At 33.3% G+C, this 27,086-nt stretch overlaps 4 protein-coding genes across 15 annotated transcripts; 2 read left to right on the top strand and 2 right to left on the bottom strand.

Moving 5' to 3' along the window:
* Nucleotides 1-477: 477 nt before the first annotated feature.
* Nucleotides 478-5,756, top strand: BBX10 (B-box type zinc finger protein with CCT domain-containing protein). 12 transcript variants are annotated; one of them, XR_016328656.1, is made up of 8 exons: nucleotides 478-804; nucleotides 936-1,635; nucleotides 1,854-2,078; nucleotides 2,951-3,297; nucleotides 3,874-4,033; nucleotides 4,888-4,986; nucleotides 5,071-5,192; nucleotides 5,362-5,756. XR_016328656.1 is itself a non-coding variant. In XM_089745302.1 (6 exons), the coding sequence occupies exons 2-5, from the start codon at nucleotides 1,024-1,026 to the stop codon at nucleotides 3,998-4,000; spliced, it is 1,311 nt and encodes a 436-aa protein (XP_089601428.1). In that variant the 5' UTR covers nucleotides 478-804; nucleotides 936-1,023; the 3' UTR covers nucleotides 4,001-4,033; nucleotides 4,888-5,756. The 12 variants fall into 12 exon arrangements, 5 of the variants coding, with proteins under 5 accessions (XP_089601428.1, XP_089601431.1, XP_089601430.1 ...); XR_002690681.2 differs by lacking the exon at nucleotides 5,071-5,192; XR_016328653.1 differs by having other exon boundaries at nucleotides 5,071-5,756.
* Nucleotides 5,757-7,682: 1,926 nt separating this feature from the next.
* BBX31 (B-box type zinc finger family protein) lies at nucleotides 7,683-8,294 on the bottom strand. The gene has a single exon (XM_089745306.1). The coding sequence runs from the start codon at nucleotides 8,196-8,198 to the stop codon at nucleotides 7,821-7,823; it is 378 nt and encodes a 125-aa protein (XP_089601432.1). The 5' UTR covers nucleotides 8,199-8,294; the 3' UTR covers nucleotides 7,683-7,820.
* A 4,329-nt stretch (nucleotides 8,295-12,623) lies between these two features.
* UCC1 (uclacyanin 1) lies at nucleotides 12,624-13,645 on the top strand. The gene is made up of 2 exons (XM_022893352.2): nucleotides 12,624-12,901; nucleotides 13,060-13,645. The coding sequence occupies exons 1-2, from the start codon at nucleotides 12,736-12,738 to the stop codon at nucleotides 13,518-13,520; spliced, it is 627 nt and encodes a 208-aa protein (XP_022749087.2). The 5' UTR covers nucleotides 12,624-12,735; the 3' UTR covers nucleotides 13,521-13,645.
* Nucleotides 13,646-13,759: 114 nt separating this feature from the next.
* LOC111298625 (transcription factor ILR3-like) lies at nucleotides 13,760-15,786 on the bottom strand. Its single transcript, XM_089745011.1, has 4 exons — nucleotides 15,419-15,786; nucleotides 14,958-15,020; nucleotides 14,552-14,882; nucleotides 13,760-14,311 (listed from the first exon to the last, which is right to left on the bottom strand). Exons 1-4 carry the CDS (start codon nucleotides 15,541-15,543, stop codon nucleotides 14,045-14,047), a joined length of 786 nt encoding a protein of 261 aa, XP_089601137.1. The 5' UTR covers nucleotides 15,544-15,786; the 3' UTR covers nucleotides 13,760-14,044.
* Between the last annotated feature and the right edge of the window lie 11,300 nt (nucleotides 15,787-27,086).

Genomic DNA, 27,086 nt, shown 5'->3' with positions numbered 1-27,086 from the left:
TTTTAAAATTAGACAAATGCCACGCAATTCACACCTGTCATCTTTTTTCAATTCAACAGCGTCTGTTTTTCTTGAAAAGAGTTTCAAATTGTCAGAAGTTCGCAATGTTGATTCTTGTTTCAATAAAATAATACGAATAGGCTTGAAATTTTAAATTAAACATTTAGTTTTTGTATGGAAATAATATAGTTTAAAATATTAAAACATAAATCCCCACAACTAGCAGACCACATCGGTGCCTATCTCGAAGCATAAATCAGAATCTGTTCTGACACAAACGCCACGTTACCATCTGTGATCCCGAGATAGATTTACATGCTCGTCTTGAAAGTCAATGAAAAACCCGGAGATATCTCGGTTCTGACGTGGCAATCAGTTTGTGACCAATCTTCTCATGAAACCACCCTCAATCTTTCCCCTTATTTACCATCGTCGCCATCGCCCGACTAAAAGGGCTGACATTGTGCCAATGCTCACATCGTATCCGTTTCTCAAAGCTCGCATTGTGCCGAGTGGCACGCACCCAGCAAACCTCGGACAACCTGAAAAAATAAACTGGAAATTTCTAAAAATTTTCCTACAGTAACCGAGCAAACTTAGTGCTCTTCACTTTAACCTTTTTTGTTTTCTTCCCTGGTTTTCTTTTCTTTTGTTTCTCTTTTTTGTTTTGTTCAAAATATTTGCTTTTTCTTGATCAATCTTAATATTTGTTTGCTTCCGTTAATGGGTTATGTATTTCTTGATATTGGCGGATCCAAACAATTTTGATTCAGAGGTGGGAATTCGGTGCTTTTTTTTGAAGAGGTAAAGATTAATCCCGCTGTTTATCAGTTCTATGCTTTTGATCATTCAATTCAGCAGTTCTTTTTACATATTTTTGATAGAATTTTGATGGGTTTTTGCCAACTTTAATGATGGAGGCTAGTTTTTGCTAGGACTGAGAATTCAATAAAGCCGAATTCCCTCTCATGAGCTTCCAGTTAGGTAGAATATTTATAAGTTAGGAGGAGTATTTTGGTAGAGATGATAAGGTTTGAGAATGGTAGTATGGAACCGCTATGCGATTTTTGTCGAGGGGTAAGAGCGGTAGTTTACTGCAAATCAGATTCAGCTCGGCTTTGCTTGAGCTGTGATAGATGTGTTCACTCTGCAAATTTGTTGTCACGTAGACATGCTCGTTCACTTTTGTGTGAGAAATGCAATTCTCAGTCTGCAATAGTTCGATGCTTGGATGAGAAATTATCTCTTTGTCAAAATTGTGATTGGAATGGCAATGGTTGCTCATGTTTGGGACATAGGCGTGAGGTATTGAATTGTTATACTGGTTGTCCTTCTTTGGCTGAGTTTAGAAGAATCTGGTCTTCGGTTCTTGATGCTTCTTCTCCTGGTGGTTTTCATGATGGTTTGCCGTTTGGTGCTTTGCCTGATAATGACAATTGTTTTGCTAACTGTTTGAATGAAAGAGAACAAGGGGGCTCATTGGGATTGGATGGTACCAAGTTGAACGAACTAGACCCTTGTCCTAAGCGAAATCCGTGGATGGAACCATCTTCTCTGATATCAACAAATGCAAATTACATACCTTACTGTAGAGATCAAGAACCTCTTTTCTCGGAGGAGTCGAATATGCCAAAGGTAATGCTTTTTGCTGCTGAATTTATTTGAATTGGTGATGGAAATGATTGGATTTAAGTAATAGCTTGATTCTACTGGTATAATGGATTATTTTATTTAGTCATGGTTACATGGCATGGTAATTTGAGCGCTTTGAATCTATTCTTCTCCAATGTTTGATTTTGGAGCTTTTATATCTCAGACACTACGTGGTTCATTTTTTTGCTCCTTTATTGCAGGGTTATTCTGACCTCAAAGATTTCAAAGTTCCTGATGGTGATGATCTCTGTCTAGGCCTCAACATGAATGATGTTCAATTAACGTTTGAAACTGCTGATGAGATATTTGGCTGTTCGCAAGGTCAAACTAGATACCAGTTTGAGAATGTAGGGACAGACTGCATTCCAATGGAGAAAACCTTATCAGTAACTGAATCTGATGGTCCTATTGAGAACACATTTGAGGTTTTCTCTAAATTCTGTTGCTAAATATATCTTCTAAAGATACCTATGATTATATATTCTATTGCTTTCCTTCCCATTTTTCTAATCTAATTTGTAGTATTGTGAATATTGCATGTGCATCTGAGTTGTTCATAACAAATTTATCAGCTGATGCTTTGAGTTGTAAATCCTACTTCACTGTGTTGTGCAAGGGGATAATAGACCAAATATCCATATACTATATAGTTAATGTTTCCATTCAATAATCTGTATGATGTAAAGTACATTTAAAATATTGTTGCTTTTATGATCCCTTGGTAAGATCTGGAACATGAAGCCTTGTGCTTCAATAAAACACCAACAATCTATGTACTCAGTCACCTCCATTTGCAGCCTTTGTTTGAAATAACTGACTCATTTCACTGCTCTAGTTTCAACTTTTATGATTTTTATGTGCAAACCATACTTTCTAATACTATCATCTGTTCTACAAAACCATACACTAACAGGCATATGCTAAGAAAAGGGAATAAGAATTTAATAAAGGGCTTACAAAAGTTTGGTACATGATTAAGTTAATTACTGTTGGGAATAGGACATTGCTCCATTATCCATTATTAGATGCTTTAACCTATCATGTCTAATCGTTGACTTTCATCAGAAACAAGATTGGTATGATATTCAATGTTATTGTGTTGATAAGACATTGTAACTTGTCATGTGCTTATTATTTATCAGGCATACTTGCTGTTGCTGATATTGTATGGTAATAACAAACCTGAAACTGCATGCTTAATTATGCTCTTGTTTTTATCCACCTTTCCTTATTGAAGTGGATAAGAGTTTTTTTCTCCAGTTCATGGTTGACAAGCCACTTTTGTTTCTCTTATCAGGCATCATCATCAGGACAAAAGGACTGCATGGCATTTCCATCCTCTCAAGTTGGTGGCTCAACTAGTATGATGGCTGCCATGACTGGCACTCCCAATTGCATGCTTATGAATCCTGGTTGTAGCAGAAACATTAACCTAGGATATCCTGTTGGTCAAATTCGTTCAACCATAGCTCTTTCACTATCCAACATTACAGGGGAAAATAGTGCTACCGATTATCAAGAATGTGGATTGTCACCAGTTTTTTTAACTGGTGAATCCCCATGGGAATCAAATTTGGAAGGTAGCTGCCCACAAGCAAGGGACAAAGCAAAGATGAGATACAATGAAAAAAAGAAAACACGGACGTATGTTTCTCATCCCTATTACCTTGAAAGTGAAGGTTACATTCTGTTTTAAGTTTAATATGATTATGAGGTAATTGATTTTTGGGTTAAAAATGTTTTGAGGGCATTTAGCAATGAAGTTTGCTCATTTAAGATGATCTCAGTTTCTCCTGTATTCCCAAAATCATAAAGCATTCTGTTTTAATAACTGATACTTTATAGATGAACTTCTTTTGGGATGTCATTCATATTATTGTCTTTTATTATTCTTATAGATTGCCTTTTTAACATATGAAATCATCCATTGTAATTTGTAAGTATGATATACTGTTTTACTTTTCCTGGAATAAAATAATGGCTAATTACTGTAAGTTAACCGACACTATTGAAGCCATTAGTGTGAATACAAAAACATAATACATCTTTTTATAATGATTATTGCTTCAGTTCCCAATTTTAGATGGAGGAGGCTGTTTTGCATTTTTTTTAATATTAAGTCAAGACTTTTAAATAGCCCATTCACATGGTCTGGGTGATCATATGAAAAGCTTTGCTTAAATTAAAGTTGTAACTGGTTTTCATTTTTGTTATTTACAGATTTGGTAAGCAAATAAGATATGCCTCCCGTAAAGCCAGGGCTGACACTAGGAAACGTGTGAAAGGCAGATTTGTGAAAGCAGGTGAAGCATATGATTATGATCCCCTGGTTCCACGGAACTTCTAAGCCAGATTAAAAATCATGTTCCTGATCCTGAAGGTAAGAGATTTGATAAGAGATATTAAACAGTCCACCTGAAAATGTTTGTAAATAATGTTGCTTGTAATGACATGATAAGCATTGAAGATTTAAAGATGCAGATATTGTAGTTTCATCTTATCATTTAGAATTAGATATGGCATGTATACCCAACTTAGTGAAGTCAAGATATTAATTTCTTGGCTCAGCTGTACTAAATGGTACTTTGAAATTCAGCTTCATTTGAAGTCTTGTCCTTCATTAATTTGTTTAAGTTTGGGAAAATTAACATTGAAACATTAGCCTATTTGGCAGCAAAGAACTAAAAGGTGTGAATTGAATCAAATTGTTGAACTAAAGAGCTTATTTGGAACACTAGATTGAAGAAATTAGGAAACCAGTAATGTTAGAGTGAAGAAAATAGAAATAACAGATGAAAACCAAATATTGAGATTATTTGGTTTAACATATAAGGAAGGTTAACAGAAAATTCAGATTGGACTGATAGCTTTGTACGAAACAAGTTTCTGCTAGAGATCATGTAAAAAGTTTTTGCTTTTGTGAAAGTTTCTAATGTCAATTTGCACTAATATGGCAACAGAGGTTAATCACAGCATTGGCATCCTATTGCATGCACTTTGAAAGTTCAAATGTTAACCCTTTAATTTCATCACTTAGGACTCAATAGTTGTACAAAATCATCATTTCTCCTTGCTCAATGCCATATTGCAAATGTTGATAACAATAGCAGATAAAAATGCATAAACTTATGCAGCTTTTAAATTTTTATATCTTTAGAATTACATTATTTTAGTGCGTCATTTCCTTTCACACATGCTCAACTTAGGTTTTTTCAATTGTACTTATTTTTGCAGGTTTAGTTAGTCTTTCTTGATTACAGAGAGGGGCAGTAAACCATAGATTCCAACTTAACGCTGCTATAAGTTCTCTCAACTCTCTCTTGCTCTCCCTGTGTGAGTGCATGTGTTTTTGCTCGCATTTGTTATGACGATTATTTGGATTCATTAAATAAGCCTGTTTCATATGTATAATGGCAGATATATTGTGCTGGCTACCTCAAGTTATTTGAGTTATGGACACTCGAGCTAACTGATCTCATCTCTGTAGATCTATGAACTGCCTCAATTGTACTTGTGTTGTAGTTGCTTATGATTGGCCGGTAACAAGGCTCTTAACAATAAAATTATTCCTGTAAAACCATTCCTTACATTCCATCCTAATGAAATTGGCTTGATTCTTTTCTATGCTACATTTATGCATGGAAAAACAAAAGAAAGAAGTTATATTCACTTCACCACTGAGTTTGTTATTCTATTGTTTTTGTGCAGGAAATTATAAAGGATACACACAACAAGATGTTCAACCGGCTGTGAAGAACCTTGAAGTGACAATCTTTGGTGCATTTTCTTTTGCCTTTCCTGATTACTTGGACTTTCCTCTTGTTTTTGTCACCATCTCCATCTCCGATGCACAAGGCAAGACCATTGTTGCAAGTCGACTTTGGTTATATTATTTTGTATAGTGCACCAGCTCAGGTCCATGGAATAAGCATTGATCCATAGTCATCAAACTGAAATAAGGATTAGCACTTTGTCAGAATAATAAATCACCATTTATCCTTTCAATTTCTTTCATATTTTCAGTACTGTATATTCATATTATGTATGATTCTTTTAGCTGCAGTAAATGAACTATCAAGAATGAAATATGGAGATTGCTTGAAGTAGCTGAGTCATTAGCAGAAGCAAGTTGTTCCTCTCCTTAAAGCACAAGGAGGTAAGAAAAGAAGGAACAGATAACGTACCATGTATATGAAGGAAGCAAATTATGGTCCAATGATGATATAAAACACAGTGAAGTTGTGCAAAAAATATAAAAAAAATGCGACCACATGCTGGCAAAAATGTACCATTATTTTTTTGAAACCTCCCTAAAATTTGTACTTTATATCACAGGATGTTATACAAGCTGGTTTACTGGCTGGCTTTGGCTAACAGGATTGATATAAAAAGAAAGCAGAAGTTCTTACCTGAAATAGGAAGAGAATGTGGTAGTTTCAGAAGAGAGTGAAATGTTGAAAGCGGAGTTTTGTTTAGTTACTTCACACAATAATCCTTAAAAGGCGGCATCAAGCAAGTTAAAATTTAAATTCTAACGCTTATAACTCGTTTTTCTGTTCTTAAATTGCGACTGCCTTGGTTTGAATCTTTCTCATCATTTGTTCTGGATGGCTTATCTAAAATACAAGAGAGAAGTGATGACAAAGATTGATAAACAGGAAATACAAGTTGGCCGGCTTAAATAGTCTGCGTGTGATGGCGAGAAGGACATGGTCTGTTTAAGAAACTATGATCAGAAATTCGATAGCTGAAGATAGAAAAGTTAAAATGAACTGGCGGTTATCTTCTATATCCTGAGTCTGTTTGTAAGAAAATTTGTGATAATCATGGTTCTTATCAATAACATCAATCATTGATATTTTCGTATGATGTTAAGATACGACGGCCTTCAACACCATAAAGACGAAGGCGAAAGCACAACCAAAGCATGGCTCATGATATGAACTTCTCAGAAACTCTGAGTTACTCCAAGGACCACCAATCGGACATCATCTGATGAAATTGTGAAGCACATGGGACATTAACCTTTGCGCTGACGCGCCCCTCCCTCCATAAATTGAATGGATTGCGAGTGCATAGTTTGAGATTGTTGCTTATACTCAGGATCATGATTTGGACCACATTTGTAAATTGAATGGTTCTGTAGTATTTAGCTTTAGAATTGGATGGCAATAACACATCAGCTGGGGTTGGCTGTTCCAAGAAGTATCTGACTTATTTGAGGCAAGCACAACAATTATAATACATCATGGAAACAAGTGAGGGCATAAAATAGATAGATCGTTTTTTGGGCTTTCTCTAAGTGACTAATGACTCGGGTAATTTTAGACCTCGTAGCATTGATAGGTGATATGAATCTTTCTTGCCATAAGCATCAGCAATCATACAAATGTTGCAGTAAAATTTGTAGTTTCTCCTCTTTTTGAAGCAGATTTGAGGAAGAAAAGAGATCATTACAGTGCCCCTGCTGGGAAACCAACATATGGTTCGTCCAAGTGGCAAAGAAAGTGTACCTCTCTCTTTGTTGGATTTGAATCCGATAAAAGGTCTTTAATTTTTCATAAATTCATTAGCCCGACGAAAATAAACCTGCACCGACGAAGCTCAAAAACCTCCGCTGAAATAAAAACCCATGCTGGGGAGAAAATACTTCATTAGATCTGGCTGGGAGAGTAATTCATATTGGTAAAATTCCCAGAAATTAGATTCCTAATAGTGAAAAAGAATGAATTAATTGTTTTATTGATGATCCGTTCTGTTTCCAGAACCTGAAGCTTGATCAAACAGTAAGGAACTAAAAGAATCTATCAAGGTTCATCGACAAGTTATGCCGGTGCTTTAAATTTCAAAAGAAAAAGAAAGCTCAATAAGATATTGTGCAGAACAAAGAACAAAAATGCATGAATGATAAAGTCAATCTGCTTTATAGAATACTGAAAGATTACATCAAGATAATGATTCTAACAGTTTTCTATATTTCAATTCTCTTTCTCTTTGTTCTCATTCCTCCGAATTCAAGTTGTCTTGTGACTTTGGCAATATTTTGCTCACAGTTACAAGTACGTAAACATCCAGGGATCTCTTTCTTCCACAATGATACCTCAGACTCTAACCAGACAAGATCCCCATAACCGCAAACGTTGCATAAGAGAAAAAAAGAATGACACTCAAAGAAAAAGAAAAGGTGTTTTAAGCGTTGTTGAACGTTTTGTTTCTGTGTCAGAGTTATACTGCCTTCTGTCTGACCAACTCACCATTGTTGGTAACAGCACCTCATGTGAAGCTCCGATGAGATATCTCTGAGTTCGATTTTGACATGTATTGCAAAGGAAGCACCTGATGTGCCTGAGAGCTAAGAAATTAGCTTCATGAACCCATTTGTCGCATTTCCTACAGAGATACGCATCATCAGCTTGGCAATATAGGGAAGCCCTGGAGTTGCACAGCTCACAATTCACCGAGCCCCGAGCCCTGGTTACATTAGGTGAGACACCCTCTTTCAGACAAGAACTTGATGTGTTTTCTCCTTGTAAACCTTTGCACATTTTTGGACGATCGAGAGTTAGAATGGAAAGGCTAAGAAGTTTGGGAGAAAACGGCCATATAAAAGGCTGGCGAGCTTGAGAAAATTATGACCAATATTTGTACACTTGCATTTTATGTAGATGGAATTTTGCACCATGACATGAATGACACTACATGACAAAATTGTCTCTGTTGTTTCTTCCTTAATCTTTTGCCCTTTTCCTCGAAAGTTATGTGATATTAAAGCAGGCAAAATTTTAAACTTGTGGTTGAGGAAAAGCTTTTAACAATGCTACTCCACCCCCCGCCCCCGGCTTGCAAAAAAAATCAGCACGGAATCTTATGATGGGGCTCAATTAATTGTAGCAAGGGGTAATCACCAGGACTGCAATAATTTTGAAAAAACAGGAAAAGATAAACATGATTAAGCCCCAAGCTTTATGAGATGCCCTGAAGGGATGTTATGAGCCATGATTTTGTCGTTGAGTGGTTACCATGACAATTTGAGTTTACCAAAGGAACTAGTTTTGTTGTATGGACAAGAATTAAAGCTCTCTTGTGGGGGTGGTACCCACCAGCAAGAAGGGCACTCGTCTTCAAGGGTTTTTTTTTTTTTTTTTAAATTGAACATGGAAAATATTTACGCGTGAATTCATGATAAATTATATTTTCACAATTTTCAATAAATTTAAATTAAATAATAAAAAAAATACATTTGTTTTTAATCATTTGAGGCAGCGTCCGTTGATTCTCATATGCAGGTCTTTGGGTGATGCAGGATTGTTTTTCTGTTTTTTGTTTTTTTCTGCCAATTGTGGGCATATGTTTGTTTTTTTTTTTCTTGGAGAGTGGCATGATGTGGATAGGTAGAAGTGGAAGGAAGGGATGGTCTTTGTCCACATGTTGGTTTAGCGTTCATACGCTAGTCCACTTGTATGGCTCAAACTTTAAAGCTTCTTCCTCTTGTATGCCGCCCCTTTTTTGAGTTTGTGGACTTGCAGAACTCTGAGAATTAAAAAACCAATTAATGGAAAAAAAAAACAACTTATTCTACGCTTTTGTTCTCTCTATCCAAAACCATTCATTGGACAGATCTACAACTTGTAAAACGACACCATTTTCTCAACACAACTTGAAAAGACAAATCAGAATCGGAGACTTAATCATCACTACTTTTAACTGTCGTACCAAATACGTGATAGGGAGCAGTCGAGGGTAATCCCACAGCTCAGCCGACCAGCCGGCCCTATCCAGGGTTAAACAAATGATGGTGCATGCATGTCATGTACTCATCTGGTCGGATAGTGGGAACTTATTCTTTGTGTTTCCCGTAAATCTTATGCTTTCCAATTAAAATCAAATGCAGGAAAAGAATCATTATTTATCATCAAGTTATGGTCACAATTTTTTCCTTTGTTCTTTGCATTTATATTTTTTTTTTTTGCATACCAATATTATTAGGAATGATTAAATAATGTCACATACATCTTAAATGTGTCTAAAAAGCAAAATGCACTAATACTTAAGAGGAATTTCATGAAATTATCTTATTAATTGACAATAATATTTTTTAAAATTTATTATTAAGACTAATAAATAATAGACATGCGATATATTCTTTAATCTTATTTATAAAATTAAAAAATTACACGATTAATGCATTAACAACAAACTCTTACATAAAAGACAAATGGGTTAAAGTGATCATTTAAAAAATATAACGTTTATATTGGACATCAGATTTTACAAATTTTTATCTATCAAAAAAAAAATTTTTTTAACATATTAATAATGATTGTAATGAATGGTTTACATTTTTTTTTTTCCTTCGAGAGAAAGCAAATTCTCAAAATATAGCTAACAATTTTAGCAAGGTAGAAAAAAAATGATTTATAAATATTTTTAAAATTTTAAGATAAAAATTATAATTATCAAAATTCTTGTAAAGTTTGAGAAGTTCTTTATTTTTTAAGAAGAATCACTTTTTTTTTGCAACTTCTATTTTTTAATTTTAATTAAAAACTCATTTTGAAATTTATTTTTTATTTTTATATTATTATTAATATCTATATAAATTATTACAATTCTAAATGGCATATTTTTCTCAATATTTTTTCTTACTTTATCTCTAATATCATTAATTTTTATTATAATTTTTTTATCTCATCAAATGTCAATATTTAAAATTTTTAAAAATATTTATAAAAAAATATAATTAAAAATATCAATATTTTAAAATGTTTTCATTCAAATGAATCTTAATTCTCTTGAAAATCTCGGGAGGTTTCTTTCTTTGTTTCCGTTTTATTTAATTACTTATAAAAAAATTCTCAACCACCAGCCCAAATAATGAAATATGGGCTTTTGGGTTTCTATGAAGGCTAATTTTATTTATTTATTTATTTTTTCCCTTACTGCAGTTTCGGATGCCATTGGGCCAAAAGAGAAATTGAATCATGGTACATTCGTGCGAGTGTCGGTAAATGAAGATAAATAAATGATTAGATGGCACTGGGAAGCCACACGGATACCCCCTGCCCTATTTAGAAAAATGAAATATAATTCAGTCTTCAATGCTTTTAATTTCTTTGCTCAGTGCCCATCCGCCATTCAACGAATTTCTTTTTTGGCAATATGAAAAATGAAAATTATTCACAAAATCATAGTCTGTTGTTTTCACCCTTCTCGCTCAAAATCCCTTCCCAGTCTCAATCTACTATTTTTCTCCCTTGGTACTCGATTTGTGTATCCTTTTGTCAAGATTTGGGTCCACCAAAAAGCTCGTGTTTCTTCCTTAATGGTCCAAACCCAACAGCTTACTCGATGAACTATCGACCAAAGTTCCTCCATCCAGGCTTGGAACCGGTTTATCCCGGAAAAGCCAAAACCGTGTTCATGGCCTATAGTCCTAACCATGTGTGTGCCAGGGTGATGTCCCAGACAGTGACAGTAAAACTTGCGTCTCGTTGATGATGGCAAAGCATCATTTGGTACAATAACTGTGTGTTGAAGTATACAAATGCTGACTTCTTTTATGTCAGGCAGAGGAGGAGTGAAGCAGGGATCATCTGTTATTTATTTATTTATTGTGTTTTCTCAATTATTAATCGTACGTAAATCAGCTGGCATGATAAATTGGGTTATTGCAAATTTCAAAGGGAAATCATTTAGAGCCATCTTGCTAAAGATTTACCAGGACTGCTGCTATGTACCGTATATGGAGGGAAAGAAATTCTCGACTGCACACTAGTAGAAGAAGCTCTTCTGTAGGGTGTTCCACTGATTTTGGCTGATGTAAGAGCTGCGTTCTATGTTATAACTATGGGTTTTAATCCTGCTAGCAATACGAACATTCTAGAAACTTACTGGGGTATAAGCCAACATTAATAATACCTTTTATTTTGTGATGGCTATTCTCTTCTAGCTAGAATACTAAGTAATAACTAGAATCAGTCACTCTTTTCTTTGTCATTATTGTTCGGAGGAACTATTAGAAAATAAATAATAAGTAATTCTCAAATCTCATGCCTTCTTTTTTTTTTTTTAATTTTTTTCATTTACAAATATTGCATCAAGGCGATTCTGGCATCAACTTTTCTGAAATCTGTCTCAAAAGAGCAAATTTGCAAATTTACTGGCTACATAATGAGGAAAGATTACTAGGATTGCATCCATAGTGTTCAAATTTCCAGCTTGAACAATTGAATGTCTTTCTCACCGTTTTCATCTTCTATTCCCCTCAAAAAACACAGTCCCTCCACGATGCGTGAGGCAGGTACAAGTGCAACAACTAGAATTCTCGATATTTCTATTGAATTCAACAAACCATTTTGCAGGGCAGTTCGAAAGTTTTTCTTAATTTATCCATGTGTTTCAGGCAGTGTTGGGTTGGGTTCATGGGGAATAGGTGCGCCTCCAGATATAGAGTCTACTCCTATCCTTCTTTCAAGTGGAAGCCACGAATCTCTCTCTCTCTCTCTCTCTCTCTCTCTCTCTCTCTCTCTCATTAGACCTTTGACTTTTTGGGTGGGGCGCTGAGCATTAGAATGCAAATCATGTTATCAAGCAAGGTTTAGCTTTATCTCAGACATTATTTTTATTGCTTTCAAGTTCGTATCTGTCGAAGTCAAATGATTTGGTCAGACAGGCAGTGCTGATTGGTCGTTTGAGCTTGCACAAAGGAATCAACAACGAGTAGTTGACGGCACAATGTCATTATTCCACACGACAATCCAAAAGAAAATGGTTAAATGGGAAGAAGGGAAGGAAATACTATTCATTAAAAAAAAAAAAAAAAAAAGGAAACGAATCTGGTACATAGCCTTGAAAAAACAAGCTGGCATTTGCCAGTCTTCATCTTAATTAAACCAACTACAACAGGTAAATAATAAACTAATGTTCTCTTCCTTCTGAAAATGCATTTTCTTGGTCTTCATCTTGCTTTATATAAAGAATTCCTGATAAAAGCCAAAACCAATTGAACTTACCTCCAAGGTCACATTGGATCTATTGGATACTACGATTTTAATCCAATCACTACTTTCCATAGCCAGGAAAATGGCAGTGCTGAGAACAATAGTAGGTTTGGCTGTCACAGCCATGCTCATCCAGTTAGCAATGGCAGAAAATTACACAGTTGGAGGTCCAAATGGAGGCTGGGATACAAGCACTGACCTACAAACTTGGGTTGCATCTCAAAATTTTGCAGTAGGAGATAATCTGAGTAAGTCATGCAAATATCAAATGCTATATATGCTTCTCTTCTTCATCATATCAATACTAGCAAGCATAATTGCTCAGAAAAATGTTGCTTTATTCCTTTGTTATTTGAACAGTCTGCATCAATAATGAGTTTTAAATCGACATACCTATCATCTGCAGTTTTCCAGTACACTCCGAATCATGATGTGCTTGAAGTTACAAAGGCAGACTATGACTCCTGCCAGACAAGTAGCCCAATTCAGACTTATAATGATGGCAACACAGTCATACCTCTCTCTTCTCCAGGAAAGCGATACTTCATCTGTGGAACACTAGGACATTGTAGCCAAGGAATGCAGATTGAAATAGACACCTTGGCAACGTCTACACCACCAGCAACATCGCCAACTCCCTCTGCTTCTCCAGCTCCAAAATCTTCTCCCTCACCAGCAAAATCCCCAGAATCAGCTCCTGGCAGTCCATCATCCCCTGCTCGTCGTTCAACTGGATCTCCTGGAACCTCTCCTTCTCCCAGTGGTCATTCACCACCACCATCTCCCTCATCAGCTAACAGGAATAGTTTTCAGACATGCTTCACATTGTGGTTTGGACTTTTGCTGATAGTGCTTTTGGACCTATAAGCCTCTAAAGATTATTTTCTTTGCAAGAATCTTCAAGTAATTTTATATTTGTGAAACTTCTCTGTTCTCTATTTGTAATACTCATTTGTCTGGCTTATTTGTGAAATGGATTCTTAACAATATACTACATAATTTTGCAAATAACATTGTTATTGGGCACAGTTAGAAGCAGTTAAACCAATTTATGAGTCAATATGACAAGAAATAATGACAAAATGGATTTATAAATTGTTGTGGGGAAAACTTTCCAAAACACATGAAACTGGAACTCATAGGAGGACAATGAATAAACCACTGTTAAAGACTCATTTGACTAGTTAAAATTTATAAATTATTGTATTCTACATTTGGAATAGCAGAAACCCATGGAAATTGCTAGTTTCTTGACAGAATGTCCAGCTACTCAACTATCCAATCTTCACACATAACATTACAACAATAGTCCAAAGACCATAAGAATGATAAGTAAACAAGCAAACATAAAGAGACTGGCAGTAAGAACCAAACCATCAACATCCTTCAAATTAAGCAACTGGAGGGCGAAGTACATGATCCCGTGATGTGTCAACTGCAGCAGGTGGCATGAATTGCCACATGGCAACACCAGGTAATCCAATGAAAGGCATCAACTTGTTTCCAGCAGCTTGCCCTTGAGCTGCAAATGCAGATGGCATTGGAGGGGGGTGTGGCAAGAAGCCTGACCGTGTGCTTATGGCTTTGGCTTGCTGCTCCAACTTCTCCTTGTCTGCCTTCAGCCTCTGCTTCTCATCACGAAGCTCATTCTTCTCAGCCTGCATGGGTTAACAAGCCACCAGGCATACACAACCAAAATGCCATACAACCATCTTAATCATTTAGGCAAAGGCAAAATGCTTAAAAAGAAGCAGTCTTTCTTAGAAAATACACAACAATGATTATCTTGTTCTTGATAAATGCATAAGAAGAAGAATTTGGTGAATTGAAGTTTATATTCCAAAATGGAAAGTTAAAAAGTTCACTCTGAATTGCTGTTTTTGAGAAACAAGCTTTACCTTCAATTCTTTAATTTTTGCTTGCAACTCCTCATTTGATTCTTTCAACTTCTGCGCTTCACTTTGTAACTGATGCACTATTCTTACAGTATCACTTAAAATAGCAACCTTATCTGTTTTGCGTAACCTTCCAGGCTCCAAGATGGCACCCAGTTCCAGGAACCTTGAAAATTTTAACCAACTCTGAAGTGAGAAACAAGAGACCGAGAACACTGGAGAACATAAAAAAATAAAGAAAAGAATCATGTCATGCCTATCATTCAGCTTATCCCTCCGCAATTTCTCCCGGCATGCTTTTGATCGAGATGCACCACATGATTCGGATTTCAACCTGCAGAGAAGAATAATTAGTAAACATGTTTTTGCCTCCCTTTTATACACCAAGATGATGATACTGGATTATCACCTTTTCCTGGAGACAACTTCCTTCAAGCTATCTGAATCGGCAAATGAGCAACCAACTGCAGCACTGAAAAATAAATAACAGTGGCATATCAAGAGATGTATTACAATAAAATGAATTTGATTACGACTCATTCTCAGTTTAAAATTTTTTCCCTGAATCAACATACTAGTATTCGACAAGTTATCAACCAATTAAAAGAAAAAATAGAACTCTTTGACAACAAAGTCTAAAAGAAAGAAATTATTGCCTCAAATTGATAAATATTTACAATTTAAAGCTAGAAATAAAAAAGAAATTTATCAATCTTGAACTAAGGAATTAATAAGCAAAACAGTTTCCACCAAGATTACACCTCAAAAAAAAAATTTCAAGAAACTTGCCGCCATAACTAATTCCCTAACCTTTTCAGTACTTTATATTTTTCATTGACTTTCTCGGCAACCAAACGGAAATGTTCAAACCTGACATTAGGGGGAGCATTGAGGGTAGATTGAGAGGGCCAGCTGAAGCCGGCAGCTGGAGGTGGGAACTCAGATATGTCGTAGTCAAGCAGCCAATTGGAGTTCTCAAAGGAGTCCAGTTCCATGGGTTTTTTTTTTTTTTTTCCTTGCTAAAAGGAGCACCAAATTTGAATGCCAAGTTTTATATATAGGAAGGAAAATATAGAAAAAGAATGTTTTTCTCTCTTTGGTAATTGGAAGGAACAGAAGTCGAAGACGAAGCAAGGACAAGGGAAAGCGTTGAGTTAAAGAGTGACATAACGGTTGAAATAATTTTTTTATTTAAAATATTTTTAATGTATTTAAATAAGATCTTAATTTTAAATTTATATTTAAATAAAGCTTTCGTCCAACTCAAAGATATACAGAAATATATCACGTATAATTTTTTTATTATAATATTATAACTGTTCAATCAAAATAAAATTTTATATAAAAATTTATATGTTACATATAAAATTTTGATAAATTTTATCTAATTTAAAATTATAATTAATTAATTGTATTATAATGTGATAGAATGTAAGACAAGATAGACTTATAGTCAAACGTTAGTTACATTTTTTTTCTTCATATTAAAGCATATGTTAAATGATAATGTGATTAAAAATTGCAAAAATATTTTTTGAAAAATGAAAATTAATTTATGTACAAATTAAAGTTTAAAAATTTTTTAACTTCAAATTCAAATTTTATTTAATAAAAATTAAAGATTAACAATTTATTTAAATTTAATAAAAATATAAAAACTTATATAAATTGCAGAGTTTTTTGTTGTTATTTTAACTTAAGAGTAAAGATAAGTATTTTTTGGGGCTATGAGTTTTGTTCGGCAACCGAGATGCTCTAATCGGACTTAAGGTGGTTCGAAATTTTCTTTTAACTTTAAAAAATTATTTTATATATTATTTAATTACACAAAATGAAGTTAGAGAGTTAATTATTTTTGTTTTTTTTTTAGGCATTCGAATTTTTTCTGATTTTGATAAAAAAAAAAAGTGTCATTTTTTTTCGTAATTATTTCACGCATAAGCCATGCATGCTACAAAAGTTTCCTAATTCCTTTATTTCTTATAATATTTTAATAAATCCACTACCTACTTTTGATATTATAAATAATCTTTCTAATTATATAAATGATCTCTCACCTTCCTTTACTTCCCAAGGAAAAAGACATCATCAAAAGAAAATGCAGCAATTTGCATATGGGAAGGTTAATGACAATTTTTTTATTATAATATTATAATTAGTCAATTATAATAAAAAAAATTATATAAAAATTTATCATTTAAAAGTGAAAATTTTGTTTTTTTTTTTTTTTTATGAATCTCTCATAATATTAAATTATAATTAATTAATTGACATTACAATAATTATAACTTTACGATCCCAATCAAATAGCTAGACTTATACTAAGCTAAGTGGTTTGTTTCATGCTCAAACTTAAATTCTTCCGGCCTTCAACCTTGTGTCAAATAGAAAAAGGAAAGGAACTTGCCTTCAAATAGATTTAACGGTTTGTATATTAATGGTTAATTTATTTTGTATTAAATATAAATAAAATATAAAAATTGTTATATTATAAATTATATTCATATGCCAAGTAAAAAATATATTTTTTATTTTTATTAAATTTATAATTTTTATTAAAATTTTAAATCATATAATTTTTATATATTTTTAAGTCGTATTATATTGTATTCAAAATTATCATATCAACCTCCAAACAAACTGCTCTAATTAATTATGTCAGACACCGACGCCATCATACATATTCTACTGCTTATGAAATATAGCTTTGCTGATTGATAAGGCCAAGATTCCATTATTCACTCAATGTTCCCACGCAGTTACGCAAGCCATGATACAATTTCTTCCTTATTAACGACCCCTCTTTAGCATTATTTTACATAATAAATTGGTAATGCTTAACTTCTTCAATGTAATGGAGATTGGCGAAGAACAATATACAAAGTGTGCAAGTGTTCAAGTAGATGTAATTGCTCGTAAACAAATAAATAAATAAATAAATATATGGCTGGGATCTGTGCTGCTGTCATCTTCGTCTTAATTTGATAATCTTGAAGTTTTATTTTTTTGCTTTCACCTTTTTAATGTGTTAATAATGTAATAGGATTCAATTTGATGCAATTTTCATTGGCCTGTAATTATGATCTCATTCCTATTTATTCTGCAAGTTGCAGGAATTATACATTAATTGCTTATCTTCTTATCCCATTCCTATTTGATGCAATTTTCATTGGTCATTCGTATTTAACTCTGTAATTGCTTTGTCCTTATATTCTTTTTTATCATGTTTGTTTCCTTAATTTGTCGTATTAGATTATTTATTTAACTAAGGAGCTTTTTATCTGTCTCCCTGTAACTTTTAATATTTTACAACTCGGTTTGAAACAGTCAATACTCAATAGCGATGTTCCATTATAAGAAATGTCATATTTATAATGTCATACAATTTACGGTGCTTATGGACATAAAATGCTATCTTATTAAAACTCTTGTTTTTGGCTTCCAGGTTATTCTTTTTTACAAGTAACCTTTCTATTATCCAGAAGATCTCATCAACCTTAGTTCGAGTTTTATGTTCATTTTGTTTCCCTGCAGCAGAGTCAGATTAAGTTAAGAATTCTTTTATTTTACTGTTTTTGGAACTTAAATTTTTGTAATATATTTTAGCATAAATGTATTGTAAATAACAGTAATATATACTTTAATATGTTTATGTTAATTTCCTTTTAAATGAATTCTTTCTTTTTTTAGCCATGAAATTTTATTGAATTTTGATTTCTATTAATAATAAATATTTGAATTATCAATTCTTTAATAATTTATTATTTTTGTGAAACAATTATTTGCAATAATAATAATGGTTATTAAAAGCAATTAGAAACGATGAAATTATGATTTGTAAAAACTTTTAACAACGATTGTAATTATTAAAATAATTATTACAATAACAAATAATTGTTGTTAAAAAGGATTTATAGCCAAAAGATATTACATCGCAAAAGAAATTAAGTAATCAAAATAATATTATTATGTAAAAATTTAGATAACAAATATGTGAATGTTAAAAGAAAATTTTGATAATCATATTAAGTTGTTATTTAAACATAATTTATTTATTAATTATAAAAATTATTAAAATAAATATTTTTTAAAACGACTTTTATAATAATGAAATTCATTACGTATACTTTTAAAAACACAGATATAGATAATGATCTTATTAAAAAAAATTTCATTAAAAAAAAGTTTTTATAATGATAAATTATCATTTTACAATAAGGTTGGTAAAATAAGTTTTTCTTGTAGTGATCTAATGTTGAGTTTCCGGCGTGAACACCAATCCAAGCACACTCACCAATGAGGTAGGCCTACAGTACCTTATGCATGTGCTGTGATGTCGGTCATGTTCAGATCAAAAGTGTTTTAACTCCTTGTCGAAGTACAAAGTGAACAAAAAAAAAATGCTGTTGCTATGCATATAAAGAAGAGATTACCAGCTTCAGGGTCAAAGTCAGTTATTTTATCAGATTTTTTGCCACTTATCATACGTGTAGAAATAACCTTAATTCATGGTTTTATATACGGAATCTCTAGGCTAATATTTGGTACAATTCTTAGAACTTCGTAGTAAAATTATTGGTAACAGTCTAACAGATCCCAGATTAAAAAAAAAAAAAAAAAACAGTCTAACAGATCATGAAAACTATTGAAAAGTTCTGCTGCTGCCACTTTCTCACGTCAAAATGTTTTGCGTATTCAGTCCACACACACACGTATATATATATATATATATATATATATATATACACATATATATATATTTCAGATATTCGGTCCATATGTTTATATGGGTTAAATACAAAAATATCTATGTATTATATATTTTTTTCGTCTCAATATATTTTTTATATATAAATTTTTATAAAATTAAAAAAAAAGTTTTAATTTTAATATATTTAATAATAAATTTTAAAATTTTTTATAATATTAAAGTTTCATGATTTTCAATATCAAAACATTAAAAAAATCATAAAAATAATTTTAAAATAAAAAAGTAAGAGTTTTATATGTTAAAAAAAATAAGATATAACTTTAAGACATCCTAAAAAGGAAAGATAAACAAAAAAAAAATTGGAACAAAGGGAGTATTTTTAATCAATTTAATGTACAAAAATAAAATTTTTATTTCATCAAATATTTTGATATTAAAGATTAATATCGTTAATCAATTTGTTTATGTGACACTAATATCTAATTAAATTATGAACAACATAGATATCTAGTTATTGTCATAATATTTTATTTTTTATGTTAGTATTTAAATAAAAAAATTTAAAAATTTTATAAAAATATATTTTAATTAAAAATTAAAAAAAGGAAAGAATTGAAATTACAAAAAAAAAAATCGAGGAAAGAGAGAATACATGACAATAGCTTACGTGCTAACAGGAATGGATTTAAAATTTATGTTCGATATAGGTAATTAATGTAGACACCGATTTTGTCTAGGTCTACCGATTTTGTCTGGGTCTACTGTTTTATTTTTATAATAATAATAATAATAATAATAATAATAATAATATTTAACAAAACAAACAAAAAACAAAAAAAAAAAAACAAGACAAACAAAAAACAAAACGGAAATAAGACAGAAGTCAAGGGGTTGGTACGATGCCGAACTACCTTGACCAACTCCCTGTCAGCCACCCAACCAACTCCTCGACCAACCCAACCAATCCCATGACCAGCTCTCTCAGCCTACTTACAGCCACCCTATAACCACCTAGATTCCCCTAAATAGAAACCCTTTAAAATCCCCAGCCATCTTCTTCATTGGGGATCGGTCAGCTCTCGAAAAAAAAAAGAAAAAAAATTCATTTTCAAACACACAGCTACCCCCCTCAAAATACACGAGCACCATCTAGCCGAAAAAGAAAAAAAACGTAAAAAAAAAAAAAGAAACACAAAAACAGAAACAAAAACCAAAACGAAATCACAATTCTCCCCGTAGGGAGGAACCTCAGTGCCGAGCCACCTGCACCAACAAAGAAAGGTACCAGTTAGCTTTCGACACAAAAAAAAAGTATACCGAAAACTTCAAAACACGATCTACGCGAATCAAGGCCGTTTTTGGTGAAAAAGAGGTCAGACCTGCGCTCAGGAGGTCGAGAAGCGTTTATGGGAGAATTTTGGGATTTTTTGACCACCGGTGACCGGCGAACGACGACGGTATCGACGACCGGCTGGCGTGCGGCTGAAGAAGAAAAAAAAAGCTGTTTTTTTCTGAAGACTGAAAAAAATGACAAAAAAAATTTTTAACTTTTATATAAATTGTCAATAGCCAAAATGACGTCGTTTCAATAAAAGCCTAAAACGATGTCGTTTTAACCAAAGAAGGATCCGCGCGTTGACCCGAACTTGACTCGAGATTCATGCAACCCGACCCGACGACTCGTCCCAGCCAGCCTTGAACCGGTTCATACGAACCATCAGTGGACCGGACTGAATCGGTCAGATCGCCCGAACCGCCAATCCAACTGCTGAACCGGTTAGACCACCCGGACCAGCGTTGATCAAACCGTTGACCGGTCTGGTTCAGGTAAAAAAAAAATTTTTTTTTTTGAATTTTCTATTTTTTATATTATTATTTTTGTTATTTTTTTATATTTATGCATGATAAATTTATTAGAATAAATGTTTAATTGTTTTAATAATAATAAAATTGAAAACAAATAATAATTAAAATATATTAAAATGCTAAAAAAATAATTTTTATTATTTTTCCTGCCTAGATGTTGGAGGAAATAAAAATATTTTTTTAAAAGAAATAATTCCGCCTAGATGTTGGGGAATTATTATTAATAAATTTTCATAAAAAAATAAATATAAGAAAATTTTAAATTAATTTTCAAAAATCACTAAAATCGAACTTGCTTCAAAAATCCGTCTAGATGTTGAAGATTTTTAGAGATGTTCGTATTTTCTTAAAAACGAAACTTTAAACACTAATTCTTAATTTTCAAAATCATATATTTCTAAAACCCCTAAAAATCCAAAATCCCTTAAATTCAAACCCCATAAAATTCAAAATCTCTAAAATCCAAAACCCCCAAAAGTCCAAAATCCTCAAAATCCAAAGTCCTAAAAAATCCTATGGACACGTATGAAAATTCTATTTGAAGCAATTTGTTCTCAAATACCGCCTAGATGATGAGGTATTTAGAAAATTTTACTTCGTGAAGTCTTTTCACACTATTTCTTAAATCGCATTAATGATAAGATTAATAAATAAAAAAACATAACGATAAATTGAGATCTTAAATATAAACAGTCGCACCTAAGCTCTGCCTAGATGTTGGAGAGTCGGGGTGGTCTCATTATATTTAAGAATCCAACTCTTAAATTGCATCTCATTTTACATGACATTCATTAGCATGATATACGTTAGCATGTTATTATCAGTATTTACTTGTACTATTCTGTCTTTAATTTTTTATTTACTACTTAGTGATAAAATATCTTATAATAAAAAAGAATAATACTAAAAAAAAAATCTTTTTGTGATATTACAAAATAAAATAAAAATAACATTAAAAAAAATAATTCTTGGTACTTTGCTTGGATGTTGAAGAGTCACCAATAATTTTCTATAAAGAGCGTTATTTCATTTTAAGGATTGTTGTGTTAAATCTTAAACGAAAAGAGTTATTTCAAATTCTGCCTAGATGTTGAAGAATTTCAAGATAATTTTTTAACTTAAAGATTTTCTCAATATTCCTAAATTAAAATTTTAGCAAAAATATTTTTAAATGAAGGGAATTAATGTTAAATTTCAAATTAAAACCATTTTTATCCAACGTCGAAAATAACACATAATTAAATGGTACCAATTTATGGGCGTTGTGGGGGTGCTAATCCTTCCCCACGCGTAACCGACTCCCGGACCCAACCTGATTTTTCGCAGACCAAAATTTATCTTTTTGATAAGACTTTAAACTTGTTTTTATAGTTTTATTAAAAAGATAAACTTTTGGGTGACCAATCACACCCTAACAAAGATTGGTGGTGACTCCCTCTTTTTTTATTTTTCTCGATTTTAAACTCATTTTTACATCTGGCGATCCCAAAACCGTTACGACAGCTTGACGACTCCACTAGAGATTTATTTGAGAGTCAGGCCAAAATTTTAATTATGCGCTATTGACAACGGTTAGATTTAATTGATTTTATTTGATATTTAATTTAATTTATTTTATTTTATTTTTTTGAAAACAGTCATGTTAATAAATGAAATAAATTATGTGCTAGTTATTACTTCATTTTGATTTTGTTTTTAATTTATTCATGTTATTTTGATTAATACATTACCTTGCACACACTTTGCATATTCACTCGCATACATAAGCTCTATACCCGGGCTCTATCTTTTTAGGAGAAAGTGAAGTAGCTACGTTCTCGTGAGGTGATAACCTCCGTATTTGCTAGCGAAACACTTCCACTCAGATTGAACCCGTTTCGTTAGTAGCCTGTAATGGGTGAGGATCGGGGAGCCTTACTAGTCTATAATGGACGATGATGTGAGGAATAGTCTGAGAATCTTTAGACATGTAAATCTTAACCCGGCATATAGTGAACCCTAAAGTCCAACTTTAGGATAGAGCCATACTGTCCCTTTTACGAGAAAATTATCTAAATTAGGACACTACGTATATTCTGATATGCTTGTTCATTCATTTACTCAATTTTATTTATTTGTTTTATTTACATTCTTGATTTGTTTTATTGTCTTCAAATTTGTTGCATGCATCATATAGGTACCATATTTTTAGAGGGTATTGTTTTGGACCAATCTTCAACAAAAAAAAAAATTTCAAAAAAACTTAAAGGATGTCGTTTGTGTGTAAGAGCTACTTAGAGGTCAAGAGCTATTCAGAAGATACTCAGGGAAAAGAAAGAGATTGCTTAGTAGATGGTCATATATCGGTGCTACCACAGTCAGTGCATATGGATCTCAGTTAGAATAATATATCAGAATTGAAAGCCATTTGGAAACAGTGGAGAACAGAGAAAAAAAAATCTTTTTTCAAGAAATACGGGGATGTGGCACTACTTATATCTGTAAAGATTGATGAACAGCTAATGAGAGCCGTAATACAGTTCTGGGATCCATCTTATCGATGCTTTGTATTCAACCAAGAAGACATGGCTCCCACGATCGAAGAATATTCTTCTTTACTCCGGATAGAGTCTACCAATCAAGACAAGATCTATTGGAAAAAGCATAAGACCACCGGATATAGAAAAAAATTAGCCAAGATCATGCAAGTGGAGGTTGAAGAGATAGACAAGCACAAAAAAGAAAAAAATAGGGTTGAGACCATTCCATCAGCTTTTCTACTTGAGTACATAAGAAAGTATATTGATACCGATCAGGGGTTGGATGTGTTTGCTTTGGCCATCTATGGATTGATGATATTCCTTAAGGTTTTAGGATATATATAAGCATTAGTGGTTGATTTCTTTGAGCAATTAGATAAAGGTATAAACCCTTCACCAACTATTTTGGTAACAACTATTAGATCACTTAATTTTTATCGAAGAAAGGGTGAAGGACAATTTATAGGGTGTGCTCAGTTACTTTTTTTCTGGCTTAGAAGCCATTTTTGATGAAAAGAAAAGACATCATTTCGAACATTCTTCGTGCATTTCAGTCCTATCAAGGAGTTTATAACTAAAAAATGGAGAAAAGATTGGACAAAAGGTCAGTGGTTGGCATTCTTTTGGAAGCTCACTAGTGAAGATGTAACATGAAGGGCACCATGGATGCTTTCGATGGCTATCTTATATAGTTGTGGAAACGAGTCATGGGTACCTTTGCTAGGAATATGGGGGGTAGTGAGTTACGCACCCCTTATGGTTCAAAGACAATATGATTCATGGTAGTTAATCCCTATGACTCATAGGCTTGGTCCCGATTATGTGAAAAGGGTTCATGAAATCATCAAAGCATGAAAGCAGGTCAACCGAATGAGCCCAGCTAGATTCACAGATAATGTTGCTAAAGATTACCTTGCATGAAGGATGAAAATGGTTAACGAAATTAGACCTCTACCAGCTAATGTTTCAGAAAAGTTATCGGCTTCTATTTTAGTACCGATATTGTCAACTTTTGAGATCGCTCAACGAGAGTTTGAAATTAAAAAGAAAAGGTTAGAGAAAGAAAATGTGGCTATGATAGATCAGGTTAACCAACTAAGATATGATTTGATGATAAGAGATGATACGGTACAGAAGTTGACTAAAAAATAAAAAGTATTGAAAGAAGATCTGTAAAATTTACATCAAGAAAATAAGAAATTAAGGTTGGATAGTAGACCTTTGAAGAGATCCAAGAAGGATGTGAAAGAACTACGGGACACGGTGGAATATTGAAAGAACAGAGCTCGAGAGAACAAAGAAATGATCTTCACACTCACTAAAGAACAACATGAATGGAAAGAAAAACTTTCAAGAGCTTTTGAAAAGGTAGCAAGGCATCAAAGATAAAGTGAAAAGCTAAAAGCCAAACTAAAGAGGGAACAAAACAAGAACTTCGATTTACAAAGTGAGAAAAAAGCCTTAGAGCATGAATTAATAAGCTTGGAGCTTCAATTGACAAGCAATCAGAGGTATATAAACGAGATTTTGATTGAGTGGCAAGATAGAGAAGATTATTGGGCTCGCACTTGTAATATGGAGGTAGATGCTCGAGAGATGTAAAGAACGAAAAGTTTAGGGAGGCAGCAATACATCGAACACCTGACTGCTCAAATCTACAAGGCTGTCTGAAAAGTAAGTAACATGGTTGAAAAGGTGAAAGCATTAGAACGAGAGATTGTACCAACCCAAGGCCACAGTCAAAGATTATTGCACTTTTTGCATGAAGCTAGGGAGCAATATGCTCAAATCAAATGTTTTTATGGCTTTAATGCGAGAATGATTGGATGATGTGTAAAGACTCCCATGGTTAATGAAAGTTTCTTTTTGTTTCGATCGATCCAAGACAATAACCTAATTTACATTTCATTCATTTCATGCATGCATTTTCATACTAACAATAATATCAATAACACTATATCATGCGATCTAATTCATGGTTAATAAACTAAGGTTCAAGGATAGTAAAGCCAAGGAACCACAACCCGCTAATTTCGCATAGATATAATACTCGTTCCCAGACTCGAGCCATGGAAAAAGAGAATACAACTAGGTTTGAAAGGGTTGAAAGGGTACAGGAGGAGATACAAGAAAGAGTGATGGAAATACAACAAAGAATTGAAGCATAAATGGCTGAATTAAGACAACTGTTGATTGGATCAATGAAAGGAAAGTGAGTTGTTGGTGTATCAAGGACAAGAGATGAGGTTAATGTGGAAGAGCCATTGTACCCTCCTGGATTCACTCCACCTTAAGTTCAGGTTCAAGTTCCTCAGGGTATACACATACAACCACCAAGTGCGCAGCCATACCCCTATGTCAATCATTCTACAAATCAACAGCCGACCCACTTGAATGCCAATTCGGGACCCATCCCAGTTGATTCCATCATGGTACCAAATCTTGACGACCCTGTTGAGCAAGAGAAGTCTCACGAAATGTCAGAACCTATTATAAATTCAAAAATTCAAGACAAGTATGACCAGCTTGAAGAGAGGCTTAAAGTGGTTGAAGGTAATGACACTTATGGGGTTATTGACGTCAACGAGCTCAGCGTAGTGCCTGACTTGGTTATCTCACCAAAATTTAAGACCTCAGATTTCAAGAAATACGATGGGACAAAGTGTCCATCTGCTCATATCACCATGTTTTGTAGAAAGATGACAGGTCATACCCATAACGACAAACTATTGATACATTGTTTTCAAGATAATTTGACTAGTTCAGCAGCTAAATGGTACATGTAATTAGATCAAAATAAGATCAGTTCATGAAAAAACTTGGCCAAAGTTTTTCTTGCTCAGTATAAGCACGTCTTGGATACAGCCCCTGATAGACTGTCATTACAAAATATGGAGAAAAATCGATGGAAACCTTTAAAGAATACGTACATCGATGGAGAGATACAGCAACCCAAGTACAACCACCACTGACTGAAAAAAAGATAATCGTGCTATTTGTCAATACACTGAAGGTCCCGTATTATGATAGATTGGTGGGAAATACCACGAAAAACTTCTCTGACATGGTAATTTCAGGGGAGATAATAGAAAACGCTATCAAAAGTGATAAAATTGAAGGGTTTGAAAAGAAGATAGCTACCTTAAGGAAGAAACAGCAAGAGACACATGTTGTCACTCACACAAATCCCTCACACTATCCTTTTGTTTCATATAACCCATACCCCCATTACTACCCTACCATAAACCAAATCTCTCAACAACCATACCATTATCAGGCACCTCAACAACCGCTACCCAGATCAAGTTTTAGCCCTTAACCATCTAATTACACCTCGGCACCTTCAGCTCGACCATTTACTCGATCAACCTACCCAAATAGTAATCAAAGAAACTCACAGAATAATAACAATCGAGAAAGACCTCATTTTGACCCAATTCTC

Source organism: Durio zibethinus, chromosome 16 (assembly GCF_047325235.1).
Source record: "Durio zibethinus cultivar Kanyao isolate XHJ-2024 chromosome 16, ASM4732523v1, whole genome shotgun sequence".
Lineage (NCBI taxonomy): Eukaryota > Viridiplantae > Streptophyta > Magnoliopsida > Malvales > Malvaceae > Durio > Durio zibethinus.
Note: the sequence above shows the minus strand (reverse complement) of the source record. Positions and strands in the feature narration are given on the sequence as shown.